General features: G+C 35.9%; 1 protein-coding gene across 1 annotated transcript in view; it reads left to right on the forward strand.

Annotated features, from left to right (window-relative positions):
- FAM13A (family with sequence similarity 13 member A) overlaps positions 1 to 26,232 on the forward strand; it is a gene marked incomplete at both ends in the record, with an annotated part of 225,394 nt that overhangs the window by 168,541 nt on the left and 30,621 nt on the right. Inside the window, 4 exon segments of the mRNA XM_084234137.1 lie at positions 5,107 to 5,283; positions 9,929 to 10,115; positions 22,535 to 22,611; positions 22,969 to 23,011. Of these exon segments, the coding sequence (XP_084090263.1) occupies positions 5,107 to 5,283; positions 9,929 to 10,115; positions 22,535 to 22,611; positions 22,969 to 23,011 (484 nt within the window).

A 26,232-nucleotide genomic window follows, 5' to 3' on the forward strand; every position in this document is an offset into this window, starting at 1 on the left:
ACTAGTCAACTATTCAAACATATGAGACTTTTATTTCAATAGAAATAATATCAGGTCAGTTAATATTTGCAAAGCAATCTCTGTGCTTTGGGAATTACCTTATGACAAAGGATGCCATTAAAGATTAAAGTGTTATTTGTGTTCACTTCTTCATTAATTTTACTCAACCTACATTTATTTAATACTTACAATATACCAAGCATAATGTGAAGTGTGTAATATCAAATAAGCCTTAGGCTCTGCCTTTGTGAACTTTACAGTATCAAAGGGAAACAGAACAAATTAGTGATAGTAACAAGTCTTTTACCAAAGGCCACTGGCTGTGTGCTATTAACTATACCCATTACATGTCCTTTTCTTCTAACACAACCAGTTGCACTTAGACTAAAGTCAGAACTTCAGTTTTCTGCCCATGCCTGTCTCTCTGACTACATTGCCCATTATTCTTTAAGCTTATACCTGCCTTAGAGCCTTGCACAGGCTGTTCCTTACCATGGCCAGCATTTTCTTACCATTCACTTCCTAGTTCAGATGTCACTTCCTCTGAGACACTATCTCGGACTAGCCACAGTCACTATCCAACACTTTTCTCCATTTTACACAAAATTGATCACTAATTAAAATTGCATGTTTTGTTTATTATCTTGCCTCATAGACACAGAAATATTATCTATCATATTCATTGCTGGATCCCTAGTACCTAGAAAAGTACCTGGCATGTAGTAGGCAGTAAATATATATGTTTGAAAACTTCCTTTCCCCAATTTTTCCATGACACCTACCTACCTTCTTTCTTGCTGGGATATAAGTGGGCCTTTTTGGAGCATCTTCCATCAACAGGAATCAGGTGAAGAAGGAAGGGAAGATGTGATGTGAGATGAGGAAGGAGGGGGCAGGATTAACCTCTCTGAGCTTTTTGAATTTTAAAGAGATTCCAGAATTATACCAGTCGCACATGTTCTTATCTATTTGTTTCCAAATGCTTTACTTCCTATATGTCTTATAGAGTACAGACAAGTTGTGGAATGAGTCTTTCTCTCTCTCTCTCTCTCTCTCTATATATATATATATATATATGTATATATATATTTCTGCATATTCATATGGTAATCTTGAATCATTGAGATGTGTTCTAGATTTGAAAATTCTAGTTGGACTATACTTGTTCATTGTTACATTTAATGGAATTACTTAATATATCATAAAGCTACATTTGGAATACCAAAATGTTTTAAATTTTTCAAACCCATTTTATTTAAGTGACTGTATTTCTCAATTTGATTATTTTATTTTATTTTTTTAAAGATTTATTTATTTTTTTTTACAAGCACTGGGTACAGTCAAAAGCACGGGAGGGTGAGAGAATTCACCAGAGCCAGAGTGGGCAGCAGAGCAGGCAGACTGACGAAGTACACTGCTGAGGGGAGCAGTGGGCAGCAGGAGAGGTCTGTGCGCAATGTGGGACTGGCGGCCGGATCAAACCGGCGCTGCAGAGGCTGCGGGCAGCCTCATAACCCAGCGCTCAACCGCTGCGCCACCAGGGAGGCCCTCAATTTGAATATTTTAAAATATATGTGATTCTTTTTTAAATGTTGATAACTTTACTAAGGTATAAATGATATACAAAAAGCATATTTAATATATACAATTTTATGAGTAGGAATATTATTTTTTTCAAGAAAAGGAAAACATTACTGAGAAATATAAGTTTAGAATTTTCCATGCCAACTTATCCAAAACTAAATAGTGCAACAACAAAAGGATTAGCCATGCTGACAGATAATGAAGCTTTAAAAAGGATAGCATATCCATCTTGTCATGCGTTCTTTTCAGCCCCAGGGCTTCCCTATTTTTCTCAGGTTGGATAAAGAAAATCTCTCTCCATCTTAGTAATATATATATATATATATATATATATATATATATATATATGAATACTTGCATGAAACCACTTCAATTATAAACCTAACAATTTAATTGAATAATAGTTTAGAAAATTTTGTTATGAGTAGAATGAGTACTACACATTCTGTTATGAGTAGTAAATGTTCTGGTGAGGTGTTCTTTTTTAATAGCATTATTCCATAGTAATTTTATTTTATTTTCATTTTTTATTTTTAAATTTTTTTAAATAATAAATTTTATTTTTATATTCCCCACACATTTGCAACCCCCCATTCTGACCTCAATCCCTCCCCTCCCGCCCCCCACTCCCCACAAAGTGTCTCTGGTTCATAGTTTTTTGTTGATTTTGATTTTCACTTTCTTATAGGGACCATTTTCTTAAGGGACCATTTTCCTGGTCCCTTATTTAAGTTCTCTAGATTCCTGCTATGAGTGAGACCATCCGGTATTTTTCTTTTTCTTTCTGGCTTATTTTGCTGAGCATGATCCCTTCCAGCGCCATCCATGTTGCTGCAAATTGCATGTGTTTACCTTTTTTGAATGCTGAGTAATATTCCATGGTATATATGTACCACATCTTCTTGATCCAGTCATCTATTTTTGGGCATATGGGCTGTTTCCAAAGCTTAGCTATTGTAAATAGAGCTGCTATAAACATAGGGGTGCAGGTGTTCTTTGGAATTGATGTTTCTGTGTCCTTTGGGTAAATACCTAGCAGTGGAATTGCTGGATCATATGGAAGCTCTATGTTTAGTAGGTCCAGAAATCTCCACACAGCTCTCCATAGTGGTTGGACCAGTTTGCACTCCCACCAACAGTGCAGAAGAGTTCCTTTTTCTCCACACCCTCGCCAACATTTGTTGTTGCTAGTTTTTTTAACATGTGCCATTCTCACTGGTGTAAGATGGTATCTCATGGTAGTTTTGATTTGCATTTCCCTGATGACAAGTGATGTTGAACATTTTTTCATATGCCTGTTGGCCATTTGCATATCCTCTTCAGAGAAGTTTCTTTTTAGCTCTTCTGCCCATTTTTTGACTGAATTATTTTCTTTGTTGTTGTTGAGTCTCATCAGCTCTTTGCAGATTTTTGTGATCAGTCCTTTATCATTAGTGTTGTGTGCAAAAATGTTCTCCCAGTCAGTGGGGTTTCTCTTTGTTTTTGTTATTGTCTCTTTTGCTGTGCAGAAGCTCTTTAATTTGATGTAGTCCCAGCTGTTTATCTTTGCCTTCACTATCACTGCTTTGGGTGATATGTCTGTAAAGATGTCTTTGATGTGCATATCACGTAGTGTTTCGCCTATATTTCCTTCTATGCATTTTATGGTTTCAGGTCTTATGTCTAGTTCTTTAATCCATTTTGAGTTGATTTTTGTGTATGGTGTGAGGTAGTGGTCAAGCTTCATTCTTTTGCATTTAGCGACCCAGTTTTCCCAGCACCATTTATTGAACAGACTTTCTTTGCTCCAATGCATAGTCTTTGCTCCTTTGTCAATGATTAGTTGATCATAAATCTGTGGGTTTATTTCTGGATTTTCTATTCGATTCCATTGGTCTGTATGTCTGTTCTTGTTCCAATACCATGCAGTTTTGATAATTATGGCTTTGTAGTATAGTTTGAAGTCTGGGAGTGTGATGCCTCCATTCCCTTCTTTTATGCTGAGAAAGCTTTCGACAAAGTGCAACACCCATTCATGATAAAAGCCCTTGAAATTCTTGGGATACAAGGAACGTACCTCAACATCATAAAGGCCATCTATGACAAGCCAACAGCCAGTATCATTCTCAATGGTGAAAAGCTGAAAGCCATTCCATTAAGATGTGGGACAAGACAAGGATGTCCACTCTCACCACTGCTTTTCAATATAATACTGGAAGTCCTAGCCAGAGCAATAAGACAAGAGAAAGACATCCAAGGAATCCAAATAGGAAAAGAAGAAGTCAAACTATCACTATTTGCAGATGATATGATAATATACATAGAGAACCCCAAAAACTCCACAGAAAAACTAATTCAACTCATCAATCAGTTCAGTAAAGTGGCAGGATACAAAATCAACACGCAAAGGTCAGTAGCCTTCCTATACACAAACAATAAATCTGAAGAAGAAGAAATAAAAAAAAACATCCCTTTTATTATTGAAACAAAAAAAATCAAATATTTGGGAATAAATCTAACAAAAGAGGTAAAGGACCTATACCAAGAAAACTATAAAACACTGTTAAAAGAAATAGAAGACACAAAGAAATGGAAAGACATCCCCTGCTCATGGATTGGAAGAATAAACATTATTAAAATGGCCATCCTACTAAAAGCAAAATACAGATTCAATGCTATTCCAATCAAAATTTCAATGTCATTCTTCAAAGAAATAGAACAATTATTGATGAAATTCATATGGAATCACAAAAAAACCCGAATAGCCAAAGCTCTCATAGTAATTTTATCTTAAACGGGTTCTAAATAGATGAAAGCATCATAAAATTTTTGTGCACATTTGAATTGTAAGTCATGCTATCTTTCTCTGAAGTACTGGTGTGAAAGCTAAAGAAAATTGACCTTTGTAGGAAAAGGCCCATTATTACTCAATAAAGAAAAAAAATCTCTCCTTATTTTGCCTAATATTAAATGACCCTTATTTCCTGGGTGCCTCCTGTCATTGTTGCTGGACTAGGCATGAGCATATCGGTAGTCCTGTCTTCAAACAGATAAGAAACAGAGTTACCAAATTGGTGGAATTTGTTCGATTAATTTGTATTTTAACACACAATGCAAATAATTTGAGATGAGTGCTTAATAAATTATCTTTGCTTGTGAAGCTGTTGTAGATCTTCCTTTGGGAATACTGATAGTGCCAAATTATGGGCACATTTTTTTAAAAAAGATTTATTTATTTATGCATACCAGAGCTGGGGTACAGGCCAGAGATGTGGGGGGGGGGGTGAGAGAATTCACCAGAGACAGAGCGGGAAACAGATCAGGCCGACTGACTGAAATACACTGCTGAAGGGAGCAGTGGGCAAGACAGGCGAGGTCTGCTGCACCATGTGGGTTGCTTCCTGGCCAGCTGGGATCGAATTCGTGCTGTAGTGGCTGGCAGTAGCTTGATAGCTCTGTCTTTAACCCCTACGCCACCAGAGAGGCCCGGCACATGTTTTTTTAAGGAATATACTCTATGGCTTGCTTGATTCTGTGTTCCAGACTCTTGGAAAGAACCATTCGGTCAGCTGTAGAACAGCATCTTTTTGATGTTAATACCGCTGGAGGCCAAAGCTCAGATGACGCAGAATCTGGAACATTATCATCTTCCACCATATCCGCCAGACAGCGACGCCGCCAGTCCAAGGAGCAGGAGGATATTCTCCATGGCAGAGACCTGTGAGTTGACTCTGGCACTTATTTGTGCTTTCTCTCCTTCCTTTAAAAATATCCACCTAAATGTGTCACTGTGTTATAGTCACTCCCATCTCAATATTTAAGTTAAAACTTTCAAAGTTTTAAAATTGACCATTCTAAACTAACATTTGGGAATTTGTAGGTAACTGAATAAATATTTCAATTTTGTCTAGGTATTTGATATGTTATAGAAAGCCAACTCTGATTAAATATATTTGCTGACCTCATGAATAGCTTATTTATAGGGCTAAATATGCCCTCTATGGGCTGACCCATTGAGAAGAAAATTGCCATATGCTGTTCTGGAGGTGGTTTTGTTCCTTGATAGACAACATTCATTTGGCTGTTAGGTTAGTTTACGAACCAGCAGATTTCTCTACTATCTTTACCCGAGTATGTACTGGAATGTCACTCTATTATTCTTGACAGTTTATTATATTTTAGTGTAAGGAAGGTTGAGCTCAAATCTAATCAAAAGAGGAAGGTCTTGAGTTCTTTTACTATAATCATAATGACTAATTTCAAGGCATTCCCATAACACGAATTTTAAGACTAATATTACAAGGAGCTTTATTCTCAATTAAAACATCTGATAAAATACAAGCAATTACTATCCACATTATTAAGTAATCATGACTTAAATTATCAAGGAAAATATTTTATATATAACAGACTGTATCCTTATTTTTCCTGAAAATTTCAAATATATTTCTAGCTATAGTAGCACTAAGTGTCCATAATGTCTTGTTTTTTAACTCCTGATGAAATATCAGACAAAACCAAACTTTAGTTCCCCTATTCTTTTTCACCTGGACTCAAAATCTAGATCAAAATCTTTCTGTTAAAGAAAGGCACAAGAGATAAATATCATAAATAAAGTCTGTGCCACATATCCCTGAGATGTTGAAGGCTATATTAACAAATACAATTTTAAAAATAAAACATTATCAGCAAATATAGCAGACTAAATTTTCATGTGACATATGCAGCACTTTTTTAAAAATCACTTTTCTTGGAGCTAGTGAATAGGAGCAGGTGATGTAATACTTTTCTTAGAAAATAGAAAAATAATACAGGAGATATTGACATTAAAAATTAGCTGCTGACTATGCTTTGTAGAAAATGTTTAGGAGTATAATTAACTTGTATATTGCTTATATTGTATTATATAGTAGGTATAAATTATTCATTTGACACTCTTCTTATCCTCTGTCTCATCTCTTGCCATATAGTATATTGCATTTTTACAATATCCTTTTTTTTTTTTAAAATTAATTATTTATTTATACAAGCACTGGGTACAGTCAGAAGCGCAGGAGGGTGAGAGAATTCACCAGAGCCAGAGTGAGGAGCAGAGCAGGCAGACTGATGAAGTACACTGCTGAGGGGAGCAGCGGGCGGCAGGAGAGGTCTGTGCGCCATGTGGGACCCTCGCCCGGTGGCCGGGGATTGAACCGGTGCTGCAGAGGCTGCGGGCAGCTTTGCAGCCCAGCGCTCAACCGCTGCGCCACCAGGGGAGGCCCTAAAATATCCTTAATGTATCACAACTACATGTGTTCTACCCTCTTTGTTTGGACGGAGAAAGGGCAAGTGAAGAATGGACATGGTAGTAAGCAGGAGAGAAAGAACAAAAATTGACAGTGGTTGTGGGAGCTTAGTGTCAGGTAGGAGAGGAGCACAGCAGGGAGAAGGTGGAAAATGACAGGGACTAGAGAGGGAGAGCAAGGACCCAGTGGACTATGGTGGAGGACTGTGGATGCCTTCCTGGTGAGCGGGGTAACGTACATCTGCAGAGGTGTGAACTGGTACCTCTGAACCATATGCATTGTTATAAACCAGTGTTACTGCAATAAAAATTTAAATAAAAGAAAGTATGAAACATATGATAACCTCTTCTACAGCATTTAAATAGTTTCCCAAGTCCAAGAATGTTGTAAGATAAGTTATCTTGAAAGATTTTTATCAACATCAAAAAAAGCAAAAGGGAATGGAAAATGGTAGAGATGGAGTAATGTGCTAAAGACTGTTCCCAGGAAATTCTGTCCTTCCCCCTAATATTTCTTCTCTGGTATTTCTTTCACGGTTTATTTGGTTCACTCATTGTGAACAAACCATAGTTGTGCATTGAGTAAGAGAATCTTTGGGATGCATAATGTCTATAGCCAGGGAAAGATAGACATTGTCACCTTCCTCTTTCTGCTCATGTGGTCTGGCCATTCAGAATTGCTCATCCTTATTGGTCTTACCCTCGGCATAATGAGCCTCTCCCCTCAACCTGACACACAGGGTCACTTCTGTTTTTCCACCCCAGTCCACCCTAAACCATTTCTCTCAACTTTCTCAACTCTTTGGAGAAGCAAGGGCCTTTCCCTCAGCACCTCAGATCTGCTTCTTTTGTCCCAAAAAGGTCCTCTCTAGTGTCTCCCTGAGAGGTGCATTAATATGGCAGCAATTGTGAGAAGGCCTTAAGTTTTTATTACGGTTTATAGTAACTATGCTCTTCTTAGTGTGTGCGTATGTACAGTTGGTTCATTTATCTGATTTTCATCAAGCTTTGCTTAAAGGTTAAGGTATTTTATTCAAAACTAGCCCTACGGAATGGTTAAAAAGTGTTTGGAAAATTAAAAGTTCATTTCATTATTAGAGCTACAACCAATTTAAAAAATACCTGGACCTCCCCAGTGGTGCAGCAGGTTGAGCACAGCACTGTGAAGCTGTCCACAGCCTCTGCAGCACACATTTGATTCCCGGCCGGCCAGAGAGATAACCACATGGCATGGCACACCTCTCCTGTCTCGCCCCGCTGCTCCCCTCAGCAGTGTATTTCAGTCCGTCTGCCTATTCTGCTCCCCGCTCTGTCTCTGATAAATCCTCTCGCCCTCCTGTGCCTCTGACCTGTACACCAGTTCTTGTATTAAAATACATATATCTTAACAAAAATTATAAAAAATACCTTTGAAGCCAATAGTGACCATATTTTAATGTGAAATTATAGAGTCAATAAATTCTCCACTAAAGTCATCATGACAAATATTTTGAAATAAGCAATACAGAAAAGAAAGATTATGGATACTTCATTTCAGTGTGACTAGTTTCTCACTTACTTAAATGCATAAGGAAACATTATCAGGCTTATATTTTTTCTACAATAGAAACGGAAACATACAAGGAATATGTTCATTATATGAAAGGGCTCAGTTTAATCCATTTATTAAAAAATTCACCATCAGTATTTCACTCATATGAAATATTAACAACCAAAGCAATAGAAACTGGCAAAACACAACAAAATAACTCTTACTAGACTGTGGAAAATATGGTGGTTACCAGAGAGCAAGTGGTGGGGATGACTCCATGGATAAAGCAAGTCAAATTGATAATGTAATGGCCCTAGGAAGTTTGGTGGTGGGTGAATGTAGCATATACACATGTCGAGAAGTTAAGCGATACTCCCCAAAGTATAGAGTTCTATGAAATAATGGTCAATAAATAGAATTGATTTGTAAAAATTACCATCTTCCAGGTGCATGGAAATGTTGTTAAGTCTTAGTGGTGGATACATGAAAGTTCATTGTGACGGGCTCTCAATAGTTCCATAGGTTTGAAAATTTCATAAATATTTTTTCAAAAGCAAAGCATTATTTAAATGCTTTATAGTATTTATTGGATGTAGTTGAATTAATAATTAAATGGTCATCTATTTTTCACTCTTCTGAACTCATTTATTCCACATTTTAGGTGTTTAGTGAGCCGCACTAGGGTCATATGATCAGTGAAGTGGTACCATATTCATTTACACCTTAACAGAGATCCAGGAGCTGCACTGACCATTAAATTTATTCCATGATGTACTAAAAAACAAACATTGCTAAATAATTGAATTCTGTGAAAACATCTTGAAAGAAAAAGTTTGCAATACTTAAAAGATGTCCAAGAACATTAATTAATGAAATTCTATAATTATGACATTCATATCTACTTCCAACCCTAAGACATGCATGATCTCCACTTGCAAGTTTATATCCTAAAATTCCTCATAGTGGAAAGTTACAAATCATCTATCAGTTAAAATGAGGTATATTCCATAATTTTTATTAACTTGTACTGTATCCACCTAGATGATTAAGGCATTAATGTATTTCTACCATGCTAAAGTGTCTTTGTCATTTGGAAAATCAGTATGTCCCATTCTAAATAAAAATACATCATATTTTCTTTTCAGATTTTCAGCCATACACTATAATAACTGACAATATTTATCTGTGTAAGAGTGTGTAAGAGTGTGTGTATGTGTGCGTGGGTGTATAATCTGTGAATAATAGCGAATTTCTTTGTAAGTTTGCTCTGTTCTCCCTGTTTGAATACAAAGTACTTTGAGTACAAATACAAAAGCTGTTCATTGGTAGAAACACAACCCTTGCCAATTTGCTTCTAGGAATAAATTATCTTTTAATGGGATTTGTTTGGCACCAAATAGTCTCAGGAGTTGCACTCTGCTCAGATTTTGATCAAAGATGCAAACAATTTTGGAGCACTCTTCAGATTTCCTATGTGATGCAGTGGCAATGTCATTAAAATGTCCCCTTTTAAAACAAGATTAAGCAATTTTTTGTTTTTTCAATTCAAGGGGACTTGTTAACAAAGAAAATATTCCTTCTGGATTCAGCAACCTTGATGATTGTATATTGAATGCTCAGGAAGTGGAAAAACTACATGAAAATTCCTCTGGTTTTATTGGAGAAAGTGGCAAACACAAACGTCAGAAATCCAGCACCAAACTTTCTGAGCTCAATGAAAATCAAGATGGTCTTCTGGTAAGTGAATAATTCTGTAAAATTTTTACTTATAGCCAGTTGGGAAATAGCTCTTCCTTACTTTTTAAAAATTAAAAAATAATTTCAGTCTTGAGTTTTACAGAATTATTGAATGAATTCTTAAAGAAACATTAGAGCTACTAAGTATGCATATTTGTATTTCTTTTTAATAAACCTAAAGTTCAAAGCTGAGGAAGGTTATATTCTGCCCCCCAAACTGGAGACTGTAATCATTTTTGATTTCCCTGTTACTTGAAATTGGTCTAATTTTTATCTTTTATTTTTTTAGCATTTTAAATTTTTATTTTTGGAATAAAACTGTCATTAGAGCATTTTTTTATGTTCCCCCATTTCATTTATTGTTTGCTATATGAATATGGAAAAAATTAATGAACAAACTTAAAGTGAGGTAAAAGAAAAATACGTAGGATAAAGAATCATTTTCCTGTTCAGAAATTCAGTTTCTTATCTTTAACATAAAGTATTTGCTTTCAGATTAATCAGAAATAAAAGATTAACCTTCTACACCATTACCTTAGACCTAAGTCCTGGATCATTAATTTGGGTATAGAAGTTGCTACAAGCTGTTTCAGTCAAAAACTAATTCTTACTCATTTAACTAGTAATATAGCATCATCCTCTTTTATGTATGCTTCAGTTTCTCTGAAAAATGAGAACCAGATTCTGTTTTCTAACTCCCTTTGATTAAAAAAATAATAATAATAAACAGATAAATTCTCTTATCTACTTTATTACTGACCAGTTTTTAGCTTCATGTTGGGTTTTCCATACATTTAGCAATGCTTTTGGACCACCTATTTTCTCATTGAAATTTCTGCATGTACTAAGTAAAGATTCTTAATTTTGCACAAAATTAAATATTTATATATGCAAATCTAGTGAAGGACATGTTGATTCAGTTTCTCCACCCAAAATGTCTTGATTCTCTGTTTCTTGAAGGAAACTGATTGGCTAGACAGACAGAAACAATCAACCGCTTCAACCCATCTCCAACTCAGTTCTCAAAGAATTTAAACTTTGGAACCATTACACACTAACTTTTTAAAAATTTAACCCAATTATTATTTTGGGAAAAAGTAAATTTTAAAACAAAATGAATGATACTAACTTCATCAGCTCTTTATTGACCCATTCTTTTTGCTTTTGTGCTAAAGAGAACTGTAGGCTGAAGTCTACCATTTGACTTGAAAAGAATTTACTTCCCTGTCTGGATCCCTTTTTTGCATGAACCCATTAATATTTTTTTCAAATGAGGAAGAGTGTCTTAAGTCAGCTGGGTGAAAATAGCTAATAAAAGTGGAAAGATATGTTTATTTCTTAGATGTGTTTGATAAAGCTATGAACATAGTCTTTGTTTAAAAACATTTGGGTGGGAGAGCCTAATTGCATTTGGTCTTTTTTTTTTATGTGAAAGGATTTGCCCCACCTTATCTGCCAGTTTCCGCATTCCAGGATTACACATGTCCTATGTTAACATAAGCAAGCTAAATGAACCATGTTGCAGTGAGTAATTTAGAGCTATGCCAACACAACTGAGACAGAAAGAAAACTTCCTCATCTGTAAAAGGAGGGTGTTTGCTAAGATGCCTTCTAACTCTCATATTCCATGATTTTTTATATCTAATCTGACCACAAAGTGAAGAGCCAGGAACATAACAATGAGTATAATTCATTTAGACTACATCCTAAAAGTTAAGTTGCACATCTTAATTTCCCACTTTTTAAAAAAAAATTTTTGAGGACATGTTGGTTTACATCATTGTATTTTGGGAGTTAGGTCCCTTCCCCCCTTCAACTTCCCACTTTTTTTAACCTTCTAATTTTACTTCCCCCAACTGTCTTCTGAAACCTTCCCCACCACAGTCAAATTCTTTGCACTCTGACCAAACTTTGATTTCTAAAGGTGAATATGAAAAAAGGAGTTATACACAATTACATGTTTCTGTGTGCTGGGAAATATTTGGGGTTCTGGGTTTATAGCAGTGAGAAAACAGACAAAAAATGCTGGCTTCAAGGGGCTTACATTCTACTGTGGGAAACTGAAAATTATCAAGATAGATAAGTAAATCATAAAATATGTAGTGGTAATTACTAAGAAGAAAAATAGGGCAGGAAATGGAGACAGGAATTGTAGGTGAGGCAGGAGATGCAAAATAGAGAAGACCACCTGATAATTGGAATGTAAAGACTGGAGGATAGGAGGAAGCAAGCCATACAATTGGAATAGCAGGAACAAAGGTACCGAAGTAATTGTTTATCCAGAACGTTAAAAAACCACAAAGACACTGTAGTCACTGGAAGAAAATAAGCAAAATGGAAGTGGTACTGGGAAAGAGAGCAGATAAAGTTTCACAGATCATTGTAATGGCTCTGCCTTTTATGTTGAGTGAGCTGAGAATCCACTGGAAGGTTCTAGATAGAATAGTGATTTGCATTCCTTAAATTTAGTTTGACTATCATGTTGAAAATAGACAGTGAACAAAGACAGAAACAGGGAAATCAATTAGAAAAGTATTGCAGTAATCGAGGTTTGAACTTATGGTTTGAGCTAAGGTGTTACCAGAGCCAGCACCTATTATCATCTTGCAAGCTATACTGCAAGCCAGCACATATTATCATCTTGCAAGCTATACACTGTACTGTGTGAGAGGCACTATTCACATCAACCAAAACATGAGTTGTCCCTCCTGAAGCTGTGTGTTGCAGTAGTCACAAGATAGCAGATGGACTCTGGATCTATTTTGAAGGTAGAATTGACAGTCAGTGATGACTCCAGTGTTTTCACCTCATCAAGATTTTTATTGCCACTTTACTGAGAAAGAGAAGACAGAAGTTTTGGGGAAAATCTCATGGGTTTAGATTTGAACATATCGAGATTGAGCTGCCCATCAGGTTTATAAAAGGAGCTATCAGGGAGGCAACTGGATATCTGAGTCTAAATTTCAGGAAGGATATCCTTGCTGGAGATGAAGATGTGGAAGTCATTGGTACAGAGAGGATATATTTAAAACCACTACAGTGGATGATGGTACAACCCGAGGAGTAAGTGTGGAGAGAAAAGAGGAATACCCTCAGAAACTGTGATCCCTGAGGCACACCAACATTTAGGAGATGGAGATATGAGGAGGTACCAATATGACAGTCTTAAGAAGGAACTACCAGCAAAGCAGAGATTAAAACGACGTATGTTCGGTGTTATAGAAACCAGGAAAACCAAGTATATCTGTAGTCATGGCAAATTAGAAGGAACTTAAATGTTCAAAAGTAGGAGATCAGATAAGTAACATTTGTATGTAACTTCAATACAATATTATATAATGATTAAAAATTATGTTTCTGAAGCCTGACTAATACAGTGGGAAATGACAAGTCATATTTTAAGTGTCTTGCATTTGTTACCATTTTTAATCCTCTCCAGTCATCCTTAAGGAAGATATTATCATTATCACCACTGTCACAATCATTATCACTCTATAAAAAAGAGGAAAATAAGGTCCACAAGATTAAACAACTTCTCCAAGGTCCCACATTGGTGGTAGAGCTGAAATTCCACTATACTCTCCTCAGTATTACAAGCAGGTTATGAGGCAACATCTACCTTCTATGCATTATGCATGTGTATGTATTTATATATATATATATATGTATATATAAATATTTACTCCTAGGAAAAAAGATTGAAAGAAAATATAGCTAAAAAGTGATTTATGATTGTAAGATGGTGGCAGTAGTAGTTAGGAGTAATTGTTACTATATGCTCTATTTTCTAAATACTCTGTGTGATTATACTAATTCTATAATAAGCATTACATTTAATATATAAAAAGCAGAAATGTGGTCTAGTAACTCTCATATTTATAAGCATTATCTATTTAATGTCATGTGCACCCTCTGAAATTGCAGACAAGGTTCAGGTGCAAACCTGAAATCAAACCTGAATTTCAGTTCCAACTTAATATCTATGACACTTAATATCTACGACACATGAAAATGTTATTTAGTCTTAGTCACTTCATCTGTGAAATGGGGATATTAATATCTCATTGTAGTTTCTGTGAGATTTAAATGCAAATAACCATGCTAAATAGAAGAAACAGATAACAGTAAATATTTAAGTTCTTGTCTATTCCTTCTGCTCAATCTTCCTTCATTTTGCATCAAACGTTTTGATCAATCTAGCCCTTTTCGTTCCAGTTCTTTTCTAACTTGCTTATCAACCCCTGTAGTCCAGCCTCTGTCTCCCACTTCTCTGCAGAAGCTGCTTTCTCCATGTCACTGGCTGAACATGCAGTTGGAACTGGCCTTTTAAGACCCTTGTCCTATAATGTCGACTTGGTCCTTGACTCCTCAATCCTTGTGGTGTTTGACACTTTGCCTTTTTTTCTCAGAGCTCTTTCTCCCTTGGCCTTTAAGCCCTCTTAGCACAATGACTATTTTCTTTTTTGCTCTACCTTTCACTGGCTAATAGTCCACAAAACCTGCTTGAATGTAAATGTTACACAGACTTGTGTCATAACTCTTTCCCATCAGCACTTTGAGAGCACTTTATTTCCTCTTCCGTGGTTTCATATGTCACCTCTCTACAAACAACTTCCAAATCAATGTTTGATTGATATTCTCTGCAGTTCACCTTAGGTAACACTTCAAAGTAAGCATGCTAAAACCAAACTCACTGTCTTTTTCTCTTTGATCTCTTTTCACTGAAGATATCCATCTGATTTCATCACATCCTCTTCCTACATCATTTCCTAAATCTTTTCCTTTGCCTTAGCACTCCTATCCTTCTAATTTTTCAGTCATTATCTCATACTTAGCTGAATCTGCTTGAAAAATATGTTATGTGTGTTCCCCTTTTTATGCTGTATTGTCATTATATAGCTGAGACCCCAATAACTAGCCTGGAATGGCAAAACAGCCACCCAACATATCTCCATGCCTTCTCCCTCTCTGTTCTCTAAATATTCTTATTGCCACTGCAAAACAGTCATTTACCTTATCTACAACCCTGGTTTTCAATGCAATACAGCTCAGAAGAACTCCTGTCAAAAACTACATGATAATGATTTTCTGAGTGGTATCAATATAACACTAAATAGCCTGCATTGTGAACCACAGATTTAAAATTATTCATTCCTTGAACTTTTAGAGGTGAACTTAATGTAGTGTATATACATATTGATTTTCAGTGATGCACACCTGAAGTTCTTATTATGTTTTAATGCAATGGTACTGCTATAAAAAATATAATTCTTTATTCTGTATTCATACATTAAACTCTATGACAAGCACCATTTTGGGATTCAAAGATACAATGGTGATCAAATAACTCACTGTCTGCCTTCCCGAAGTTTATATTCTCAAAGGATGAGACATATAAGAAGCAAGTAGATGTGTAGTCAGATGGTAGTATGTGGTGGCAAGAAAGGAGTGAGGGTAAAAGTGATAGGAGGTGGTGGGAAATGAAGGCCCTCACTCAAAATGATACCTGAAGGAGGTGAGGGAGTAAACCATCAGGATGACAGGGGAGAGGATAGCCAGGCAGAGGGCATGACACACTTAGCCCCTTGAGGATAAACAGGTTGCTGTTGTTGGGGCAGTGGTAAGGGACGAACATTGTAGGTGTCTGTGACATAGCAAGTGTTCTGATCACCTTGTAGCCATTGGGCATTGGTCTTGGGCATTGACCTTGAGTGAGAATAGGAGACACTGGAGAATTAAAGGAAAGAAATGTTCTGATGTACCTATTGGAAGGATCAATTTAGCAGCTGTGTTAAATATAGCCCAGGGATAGCAAAGGGTGGAAAATATCTAAAGCAAAATAATTGACATAATATAAGCTAGAGATATCAGTTTAGACTAAGATGATAGCAGTGGAGCTGTGGTAAAAAAAAAAAAAAAAAGGTCAGATTATGAATATATTTTTAAGGCAAACCAAGAGGATTTTTTCATGGGTTAGATTTGATATATGAAAAAAATGGGGGGGAGGGGCATGTAGGATAACTCCAAGACTTTTGGAGTATTTAGAAGGATAAGGTTGGCATTTTCTAAGATGGAGAAAACTATTAGAGGGGTAAGTGGGTGGAGGGAGCAACAAAAGTTCTCTTTGGATATGTTAAGCTTGAGATGTTTCTTAATAATGAAGTTAAGTGTCAACAGTTAAATAATGAACCAGAAATTCAGGGGAGAGATAATGTAGGTTTGGGAGTCTTTGGCACAGAATTGGTATTTTGAAGCCTACAGGAAGGCTGAATTGGCATCAAGGAAATGAGCAAAAGAGGAGGCCCAAGTACTATGTCCTGGGACACACCAACATGAGAGGGTCTGAGCAAAAGAGACTAAAAAAGAATAGCCTCAAATTTCCAGTACAGCATCGGGGCAAGAGTCTTAACAGATTTAAGTCAAGAGAAAGTCAGAAGAAATTACAATAGTAAATGAGTGATAATATCACATATGTCTAGCTATCCCACATCGACAATTGATGGGAGTTATTTAAAAGACTAACTGGATGCATTCAAGAGTGAATAGGAGAAAATGAATTACATACTACATCTATGTAAAGTCCTTGAACAGGGTTTGCTCTACAGGGATGAAGAAAGCAACTGAAGAGAATAGAATGCAAGATTAAGAGAGGATTTTGTCAAAGCAGTAACATTACAGAGTGTTTGTTCAAGAAAAAAAACAGTTAGTAAGGGCAAATGGCCCAAGAGAAAGGAATCCATTGAAAGGTCAATATTCTTAAGTAATTGATAAAGATTGGACCTTGTGAATGAGTGGAGAGTTAGTTTGGTCATAAATTACTTTGCTCCAATGACGGTCTCATCAGAAATGTGAATGGTTTCCCCCACTGACTCCTTTAATTAACCAAAGTTATGACCTGTGTTCTAACCACAGCATACCTTTCATTTAAGAGAAGTGAGTGTTCTTCTAATTTTTTTTATTTCACCATTTTTATACACACATCTAGGATTTCTTAAGATATTGTGAAATAAGAAAAGAATGCACCGGATGCTTTCAATTTTATGTTTAGTCAACTAATATTTAATATCACTATTCAGATAGAACTTATCATAGAAATGTGTGATGAACTGTACTTGGAGCTGCAGTCAAAATGCAGAAGTCATGTTGGCAAGGACAGGTCTCTGGTTCACATTCACCCTGGAACCCTCTACCCAGCATAGTTTAGCACTTGCAAAATGTGCTTTAAAAAATGAATTAATTAATGGGTACCATAATTTTTTTAAAAAAGATTTACTTTATTCATGCATACAAGAACTGGGATGTAAGCCAGAAGTGTGGGGGATGAGAGGATTTACCACAGAGAATGGGGAGCAGAATAGGCATATGTACTAAAATACACTGCTGAGCGGAGCAGTGGACAAGGCAGGAGAAGTAGCTCCCTGGCAGGCTGGGAATTGAAGTCATGCTGCAGTGGCTGGTGATAGCTTGATAGCGCTGTCTTTATCCCCTGCACCACCAGGGAGGCCCCCATAATTATTTAGGGTAAATTATATACCAAAAAGACAATGTCTTGAATACCAGATGATTTCACTCATATGTGGAGTATAAATAAACAAAGCAAAAGAACAGACAAAACTAACTATAGAAATCTGACTACAGAACTGAGGCCACCAGCGAGGGGTAGCGTGGGGCCCAACACTGGTGGGGCTCAATGGACTGTGGTGGAGAATTATTGATATTTCCTAGTAAATACGATGGATTGACGTACATTTGAAGAAATATGAACCTATACTATTAAAATAAATACTATGTTGTAAACCAATGTTACCCCAATAAAACATTTCATAAACCCCAAAACATCTTGAATATATAGTTCTTTTTCCCTGACAATTATTTAGGGCAAGGGAGTGAGTAGAAGACTTGTTCCACCCATTCAGCTGCATATCTGCCATCTTAAACAAGTTACTTCTAGGCGCTCTGTTAGTATTTTCTCTCCATTGCAGGACACAAAGATAGAATGAGCATCAAAGAAGTATACTGGTGTGACAATTTTTTGGCCAGGCCTGGAATCACACATATCACTTCTCACCTTCTATTGGAGGAAGTTGGTTGCATGGCCATATCTTGCTGTAGAGAGGCTGGGCAGCGTATTGCTCCTGGGGATGTGGTACTTCATTACTGTGGAGGAGGCAAAATGAACTTGGGTGGACAGTGGCCAAACTCTTCCATAGGTGTCCTTTTAAGGTACCAGTTGTTCTTTTTGAATGTGGGTTAATCTATACAGTTTTAGGCAGTAAAGCATAAAAATGTGCAAATGGTACAAAATAGAAATTCAAATAAACTGTTACTCCTTTGGTAATGAGAATATATCAAATATTCTCCTTGTCTTGTACTCACAATTAAAGTAATGATCCTGTTTTGACTAGCAGCATTGCACACAGCCTTCAGGTTGAGCTGCTGGTAAATAGAGAGCTTTTGTTGTTGTTGTTGTTGTTGTGTTGTTGTTGTTTTGAAATGTCCGCTATAAAGGATTTGTCAGCATTTGACAGTTTTAGAAGACAAATGTGGTTTTACTCCAAGTGTTTTCAAGTGCTTCAGTGGTCAAACAGGTTTTGAGCCTCATTTTCAATGTCAGAACAGGGAAGATAGGCAGAATTGAAAATAAATTCCACAATCAAAAGCTAATTTTTTCAAGACTTTTGCTCTTCTTAGATATGAGGTTATTTTCATAATTGATGAAGTGGCTTTTAAAATTCAATTTCTTCTGACACCCAAAAATTGTCAGAATAAATTATATCAGAGCAAACCTGTGTTTGAAGTCACTGGTAAGTCTTACATAGGGCAGTATTTCATTGGTTATAAACCAGGTTTTTACTAGTTTTAAAAAGCAATACAAAATTAAAAACAAATTAATTTTACTAAATTATAATTACAGTCATAATATGTTCTTTGCTACCTTTTAAATATCTGTTACCTTTCAAAGACCCTAATGTTAAAAGAATACTTATAATAAAAATGTAATAAAACATTTATACAAGAATTCTATTACTTCAGTCTTTAATAAATGAAAACAGTAACGAAGTGTTCTTTCACCGCATTTAGAGAACCATTCTTTGCTCCAAACTGGAGTTAGGATAAAAACAGTTCAAAACCATTTCTCATAAGTCAAGTACTATTAACAACTAGAGAACATTTGAGCATCTAGTAGCATGCTCCTCATACAATGAAAACATTCTATATTTCAGCTCTTATTTTGATGTGTACATTCCATTTCCCCTCTCCCCATATCAGTGAAGTGAGGGGATTACTAATCTATTCCTTTATCTTAATCTTCTCTCCCTAAACTTCAGGCAAAGTTAGAGTTTATAAAACATTTTGTGCCACCCATGGAAACAGGTACTTCCCTTGCTGTACTCATAAATATCTTTAGCACCCCTGTTAATTTCATTCTGAAAAACTTGGGATAGTTGCCACCTGTAACATATTCTCTACCTGTTCCCAAAAGGTATAAGGACAACCAACTACCTTAGCAAAGGAACACTGTGTACTTGCATACTGATTTAGTGAACGAGGCCATGTGTATTCAATAGACTCAAATGTGTAGAGGAAAATGAAAATTGGAATTATTGTTAACCTTTGAGAGGAATACTGAACAATATTGAAAGTGACCCTCTGTGTTACATTTTTGAAAACTCAGATCCTTGGAGATTTCCTGAACACAAAGAGAAAACTTTTTTTAAGATTTTTATTAATTTATTTTTGTGTAGAAGAACTGGGATGTAGGCCAGAGGTATGAAAGGTGAGAGGACCCACCACAGACAGAGTGGGGAGCAGAACAATCGGATCCACTGAAATATACTGCTGAGGGAAGCACCAGGCAAGACAGGAGAGGTCTGCTGCACCATATGTGGGTTAACTCCTTGTCTGAGGATCAAAATCAGGCTGTAATGGTGATAGTGCTGAGACTTAACCCCTAAGCCACTAGGGAGGCCCTAGAGCAAACCTTTATTTTTAAAGTGTGGTAAGGAGCCAGTTGAAGAAGTTGTTCCTCTTTTAACCATGGGGATAAGTTAAAATGTGCTCACATTTCACAGCTGCTTTTTGCAAAGTTTTCTGTTTGACTATCTTTTTTCTGTAATTCTCAAAACTTATATTGGTTATATTCTTTTAAGAAAAAAATGTATTAACATCATCTTATGGGGGGGTTCCCTGCTGGCGCAAGTGTTGAGACGCAACCTATGAAGCTGTCCGCAGCCACTACAGCAAGAGTTCGATTCCCAGCCAGCCAGGGAGCAGCCCATATGGCGCAGCAGACCTCTCCTGACTAGCCCACTGCTCCCCTCAGCAGTGTGCTTCGGTCAATCTGCCTGTTGTGTTCCCCGCTCTGTCCTCTGGTGAATTCTCTCACCCCCCGCGCTTCTGGCCTGTACCCCAGCTCTTGTATGCATAAATAAACCTTTAAAAAAAAAAACTTCATCTTATGATAAAATTAATCTCTACATTTATATAATGATATAGTGACTTATTTTCTATTTTTCCTTTTGTTTTTGACATTATTTTAGCCTTAACTTGAAGATTTTTGTTTCTTCTAAATTATTAATTTTCATATAATTATAAACTTAGTTCTTAAACGATCCAAATGCAGAAGCTTGGGCTTTCCTAGGAATTTATGTTTCAGATATTTAAGAAAACTTAGTACTATTGCACTGCATCTTACAATAGAGATTTTTGATAATCTATTGAGGCTTTCCAATAGGAACAAAAATTCTTTGTCATAGACGGAACCTTTTTTAGGTGGAAGACCGCAGTTATGCTTTGACTTATTGAGAGCCATTTTATAGGAGCTTCTTCTAACTTAAACTTTAGATGCATAAAAATGTAAATACAAATGAATGTTATCACAATTTTATTTCTCAGATCTAGTCTAAAATTAACTGTATAAATTAAGTGTATAAATCCATGCTCAGTATTCTAGTGGCAAATGCAAACACTGCCTTTCAAGTTCCTGGGACATCTTCACAATGAATATTTAGTAGTAAAATATTTTCCTTAGAGATTTCAACTGCAGATAATACTCATGAAATGTACCAGGTGCTCTAGCACTTTACTTGTATTATCTCATTTAATCTTCATGACGACCTGTGTTAAATAGTGGAGCCATGTCCATTCTCAGATGAGAACACTGAGACTCCAGTAAGGTTATATATAAGTTAGTACATGATGGAGTTAAGATTTGAACGCAAGCATTCTAACTCTACAACCACCGTTATACTTTTTGTTATACTGTTTTCCAGTTTCTGTTCTTTGATGAAGCCTAGGGTCTCATACATTAGGAATTCTAGACAAGTAGGCCAAAACATCATGAATAGAAAATAATGCATCCATCTACCAAGCACAGATTAGTATTTTTACTCCAATTTATATGTTTATTTTGTGGAAATTTTTATACATGTCAGTTTCATGGAATAATTATGACACTTAATTAGATTATGTGAAGGGCTTTTTTTCATAAGGGGAAGTTATAAATATGGAGGTGAACACATGTTACTTCAATGTGTTCTTAATTTATTTTGATGACACAGAATAGGTAGATTGTGCCTAATGTACTTTCAATGCAGATAATCTATCTTTGCATTCAGTGAAATGCAGGTCCAAATCTCTAAAACTGCTGCTATGTTTTTAAGTCTACTGACCGTTTATAAACATTTTCTTGTTTGCTTATTTGTAATCTTCCTTTATGGGGATGCCTTACTTACTCTGTACTGAGTCACCTGACTCTCTGGAACTCTTTGGACATATTCACAGCCAAAAACTCCTACACATCTGCCATTCAATGAGAGTTAAGCTCTCTCGGTCAGCCTGAAATGCATACTATTCAAAACAAGTTTCCCATTTATAATTTTTTTTCATTCTCACTAATATAAAGATTAAGATAAAATATCGCAGAAAGAAAGGTTGTTAATTCCATATCTCTTTATGGATATTTTACAGCCTAGGAATGAGCTACATATAAACCCAGATCACATTTAGCAATATATATTAACAAGATGTTAAACAAGTCATGAGTGTTTCATCTGTTTCTTTTTAGATTTAAGGTCAGAGTCTCCAATTCTGGTTCTAATGCCATCTTGATATTCTGACAATCTGGGTTTTGCATATTAAGCTATGAAGTGTGAATAATACCTAAGAAGGTCATTGCATGGCACAGTGACCATTTCTGTGATGTGGCTGGATATGTTCATTTAAGGAATGATAAAGGTCAACAGTACAATTTTATGCAAGCAGCATGTAATCCAGTCATAAATTTAATAGTTTTAACAAAGAAAAAGGACGAGATTTAATTTAAATCTGATATTATCTGGTTTTCCTACTTTAAAGAAAGGGAATCTATGAGTCCCTATTTCTTAGTTTTCCTCTGGTCTACCCTTGTTTTGTTATAGAATATGGAAAGTCTCGATTTCATATCATCTCATGAGAGCACTGGACCTGAGGATGTTGCACTGATGTCCAACAAAAGGTAATTTTAGAAATGTATCCTCATTATTTCAAGAGTATGAATAAAATTTTTCCACTTAATGTAGTGTGCATAATAAGAACTAAAAAGAATAGATTTAAAGAATTATATGTTTACTAATAGTATTTTGCAGCAAGGATAATGCTTAAAATAGAAGGTCTGCCCAAGTGCTATAAAAGACAAATAACTATATTCATATTTATGGTTTTAGTTTTGATTAATTTTTTTAATTTATGAGAATTTGATTTAAAGCTACTCAGTCTACTTTTAAAATAAATGAAGTAATTTCAGTGTATGAAAAGCATTGTTATAAAACAGACATTTTATCATATTTTTCATTGTTTTTGCTGTTGTTTATAGCAAAGAAAATGAAAAAGATGGCGGGCACACTCAACATTTTGAGGTGAGTAGCTAACAAGTGAAATGGTGTCTGATGGAAACTGTTCATCCACTCTTGAGTACACATATGAATGGTTTGTAGCCTGTTAATACCGCATAAAGAGATAAGTGACAGAACTGCTGTTGGTTGGAGAGGTTAATGAGACCTAAGGATTCCTTGAGAAATCATAAGAACTCCATTCTTTTATTTTGCTAATGAAGATAATCTTCAGTAGCATGGAGATTTCTTTTTAGATTTTCCATAAAATAAAGCCAAAAAAAAAGCCAAAGCTACTAGATTTACATTTCTGTGTTGTTTTTTTTTTTAAAGGAAGCTCTTTTTTTTTTTTTTTAAGATTTATTTATACAAGCAATGGGTACAGTCAGAAGTCGGGAGGGTGAGAGAATTCACCAGAGCCAGAGCAGAGAGCAGAACAGGCAGACAGGTGAAGCACACTGCTGAGGGGAGCAGCGGGTGGCAGGAGAGGTCGTGCGCCATGTGGGACCCTCGCCCTGTGGCCGGGGATCAAACTGGCACTGCAGAGGCTGTGGGCAGCTTCGCAACCCAGCTCTCAACCGCTGCGCCACCAGGGAGGTCCATTTACATTTCTATTTTTAAAATGATTGAAATAAATTGGTAGTTAGTAGATGTATAAAATTAACTCATTAATTTTCAACTTAATACAAATTCAGTTTGTGTTATTAAGTCCAATCACTTTCTTAGTTGTATGTAGCATTTTAATAAATAACAACAACAAAAAATTCTAACTCTCTTATGTTGTCAGTATCTTAAATTTTTGCTTACTTTCCTGCCTCCCTTGTCCTCTGAGGGCGTCACCATGCTGACCAAGTATTTGGGTTCCCTTGTTCCCAACTCTGGTTTCCATTCAATCTGCTGAACTTCATTTTTCATCCATGTATGTACATATAAACTTATTCATGTCTCTAACTCCATCGTCAATCTTAAAAGTTTTCCTTTTGAAAGAATTAGTTTTTCTCAATTTCTTCTTAAATTCTGACTCTTGCTATATTATATATTAACCCAGTGATTCCTAATCTTTGTTGGGCATTGACCAAATTCACTGATGAATTTATTCAGTAATATCTGTTAATGGTACCTCTGTTAGATACTGTCCTAGGAGCTGGGATTTAATATCAGCTTCAATTTCTGCCCCCATGGAGTTCTACTGGCTAAAAGATGAAAACTCTGAAAGCTGTGGACACCTTTCTTTGAAAAATTTACACACTCTTACAAAATTTGGCCTAAAATTACTGGGAATTAATGAACTCCCCCTCATTCTATACACTCCTCTTATTTCTTCTGTACAGTTCTTATCCTGTATACTTCCTCATTAACCTTGGCAGGTAATGGGAGGGGAATGCTTCCTCCTTCTGACTTCAGAGCTTCTGAGTCACTTCTTTCATCTCTAATTTCCAGCTCATTTCAGCATCTTCCCTCAGGACCCAGACAATAAACGGCATTCTTTCCTTGTCTCCAGGCACCTTTTTTCAAAGCAGTTTCCCCATAAAGGTGTTTTATTCTTTCTGTGGTTTCATCCTTTCTCTGCTCTCTTCCTCTGCTCACAGCAAGCACCTGCTCATCATGACATTGAACACTATTTTAAAGAAAACGGCTATTACCGGCCTCCTGGTGCAGTCTTCTCAGTTCTTCCCTCTTATACTTTTATGAGATAAAAGAATACTGAGGAACCTTTGTGAATGGACGCCAAGACATTAACATAAATTCCAAAAGGTGTCCAAATTTAATCCATGCTAAACTCACTTTCCCTTGGTATTTCTGCAGACAGTTCCCATGACAGTGGGTAGATCATGGGGGAAGAATCTCAGCTCTTTCTTCCATGTACCAGCACCTTTTCTGATATGTGTCATTCATGTACAGTTGCTGACCAGTATCTGTCCTACTGTTGGCAGTGCTTAAGCATTCACTACTCGTAATCAGTGTTATCATAAAAATTTCAACTAGGAGATAAAATTAGGTGATGAGTTAAAATTTCGGCTGAACTTTCTGTGTCACCTTTCTTTCACAACTCCACTAGGGAGAAGAAGAGACATCGCAGATTAGGATTGTGTTTCTACTTGAGAGGCATGTTTCTTTCACTAAAGGGAACATGCTTTATCATTATTAATGGACTGTGAAAAGATGGTTTTCCACTTGTAAAGCTCTTTGCTTTGTGTATTGTCATTTCCTACTTTCTAATGATGTCATCCTCTCTAGAACTTAATTATACAACCCAAATAGTTAATCTATTTTTCTGGTGATACCTCAATAATTTCTAAGTTTCAGAGACAAGAAGTCCAAACTTTAGCTATCCTTCCTAAAATTCTGCTTAGCCAGTATTCTATGTGATCTCTCCAATAGCATCAGAATGAAATTGCCAACATTTACATGTCCCCTAGGAGTGGATATGATGTCTTCCAATTTCATTTCTCCTTAAGACAGATTTCATTATCATTAATATTGTCTTTTAAATTTTGCCTTGTAAACTCTCAGATTTATTTAAGATAACAAAGGACAACTCTGAGAGAAAAGGGTTTTTTCTCATCTTGACTGGTATTTCCATTAGAATGAGAAACATCGACCTTTAGCCTAAGGTGCTTCTGAATGGGACCTAAAGATAATACTAGGTCTGCTTCTGAAATGCAAATGCAGGCACAACATAAGGGTGACCTTATTTTTGAAATAATCATTTTGCAGTTTCAAATGTATTTTTGTTTGAATGCATGTGTTGAAAAGTGAACATGGGTTTATCCCTTTGTATTTTTAATCTCTTTTAATTTTGTAACTAATATTATTTAAAAAGAGATTCTGTGTGCTCTCACATGATTGAAGAGTTTTCCATTTCTCTTTTAACTGATTATGTTGTTTGTATTAAAATTTGTTTGGTAGCACATTGGCAATTTTAAAAATGTCATTTCAAAATGCCAGAAATTAAAATATGATTTTGGGGATAGGTTTTGAAAAGGCTGATATGTTAATAGAGTATCCTGTTTAATAATAATAATAATAATAGGTTTTTAATAAAGTAGCCCTCCTTGAGATGAAACAGCAGAAGAAAGCCTAGCGTGCTGTTCCCTGAATATGTGGAGTACAGTCTTTATAGTTTTGTTTGTTTTTAAACTCAATTAATAACTGGAAGTACCCAGAAAAATGATTGTTTTTAATATTAGCAATTTATAGGTTCTAAAAGATACCATTGAAAATAGAGATTTTCCAAGTTCTGTTTA

Source organism: Talpa europaea, assembly GCF_964194135.1.
Source record: "Talpa europaea genome assembly, chromosome: 5".
In the NCBI taxonomy this organism is placed as follows: domain Eukaryota; kingdom Metazoa; phylum Chordata; class Mammalia; order Eulipotyphla; family Talpidae; genus Talpa; species Talpa europaea.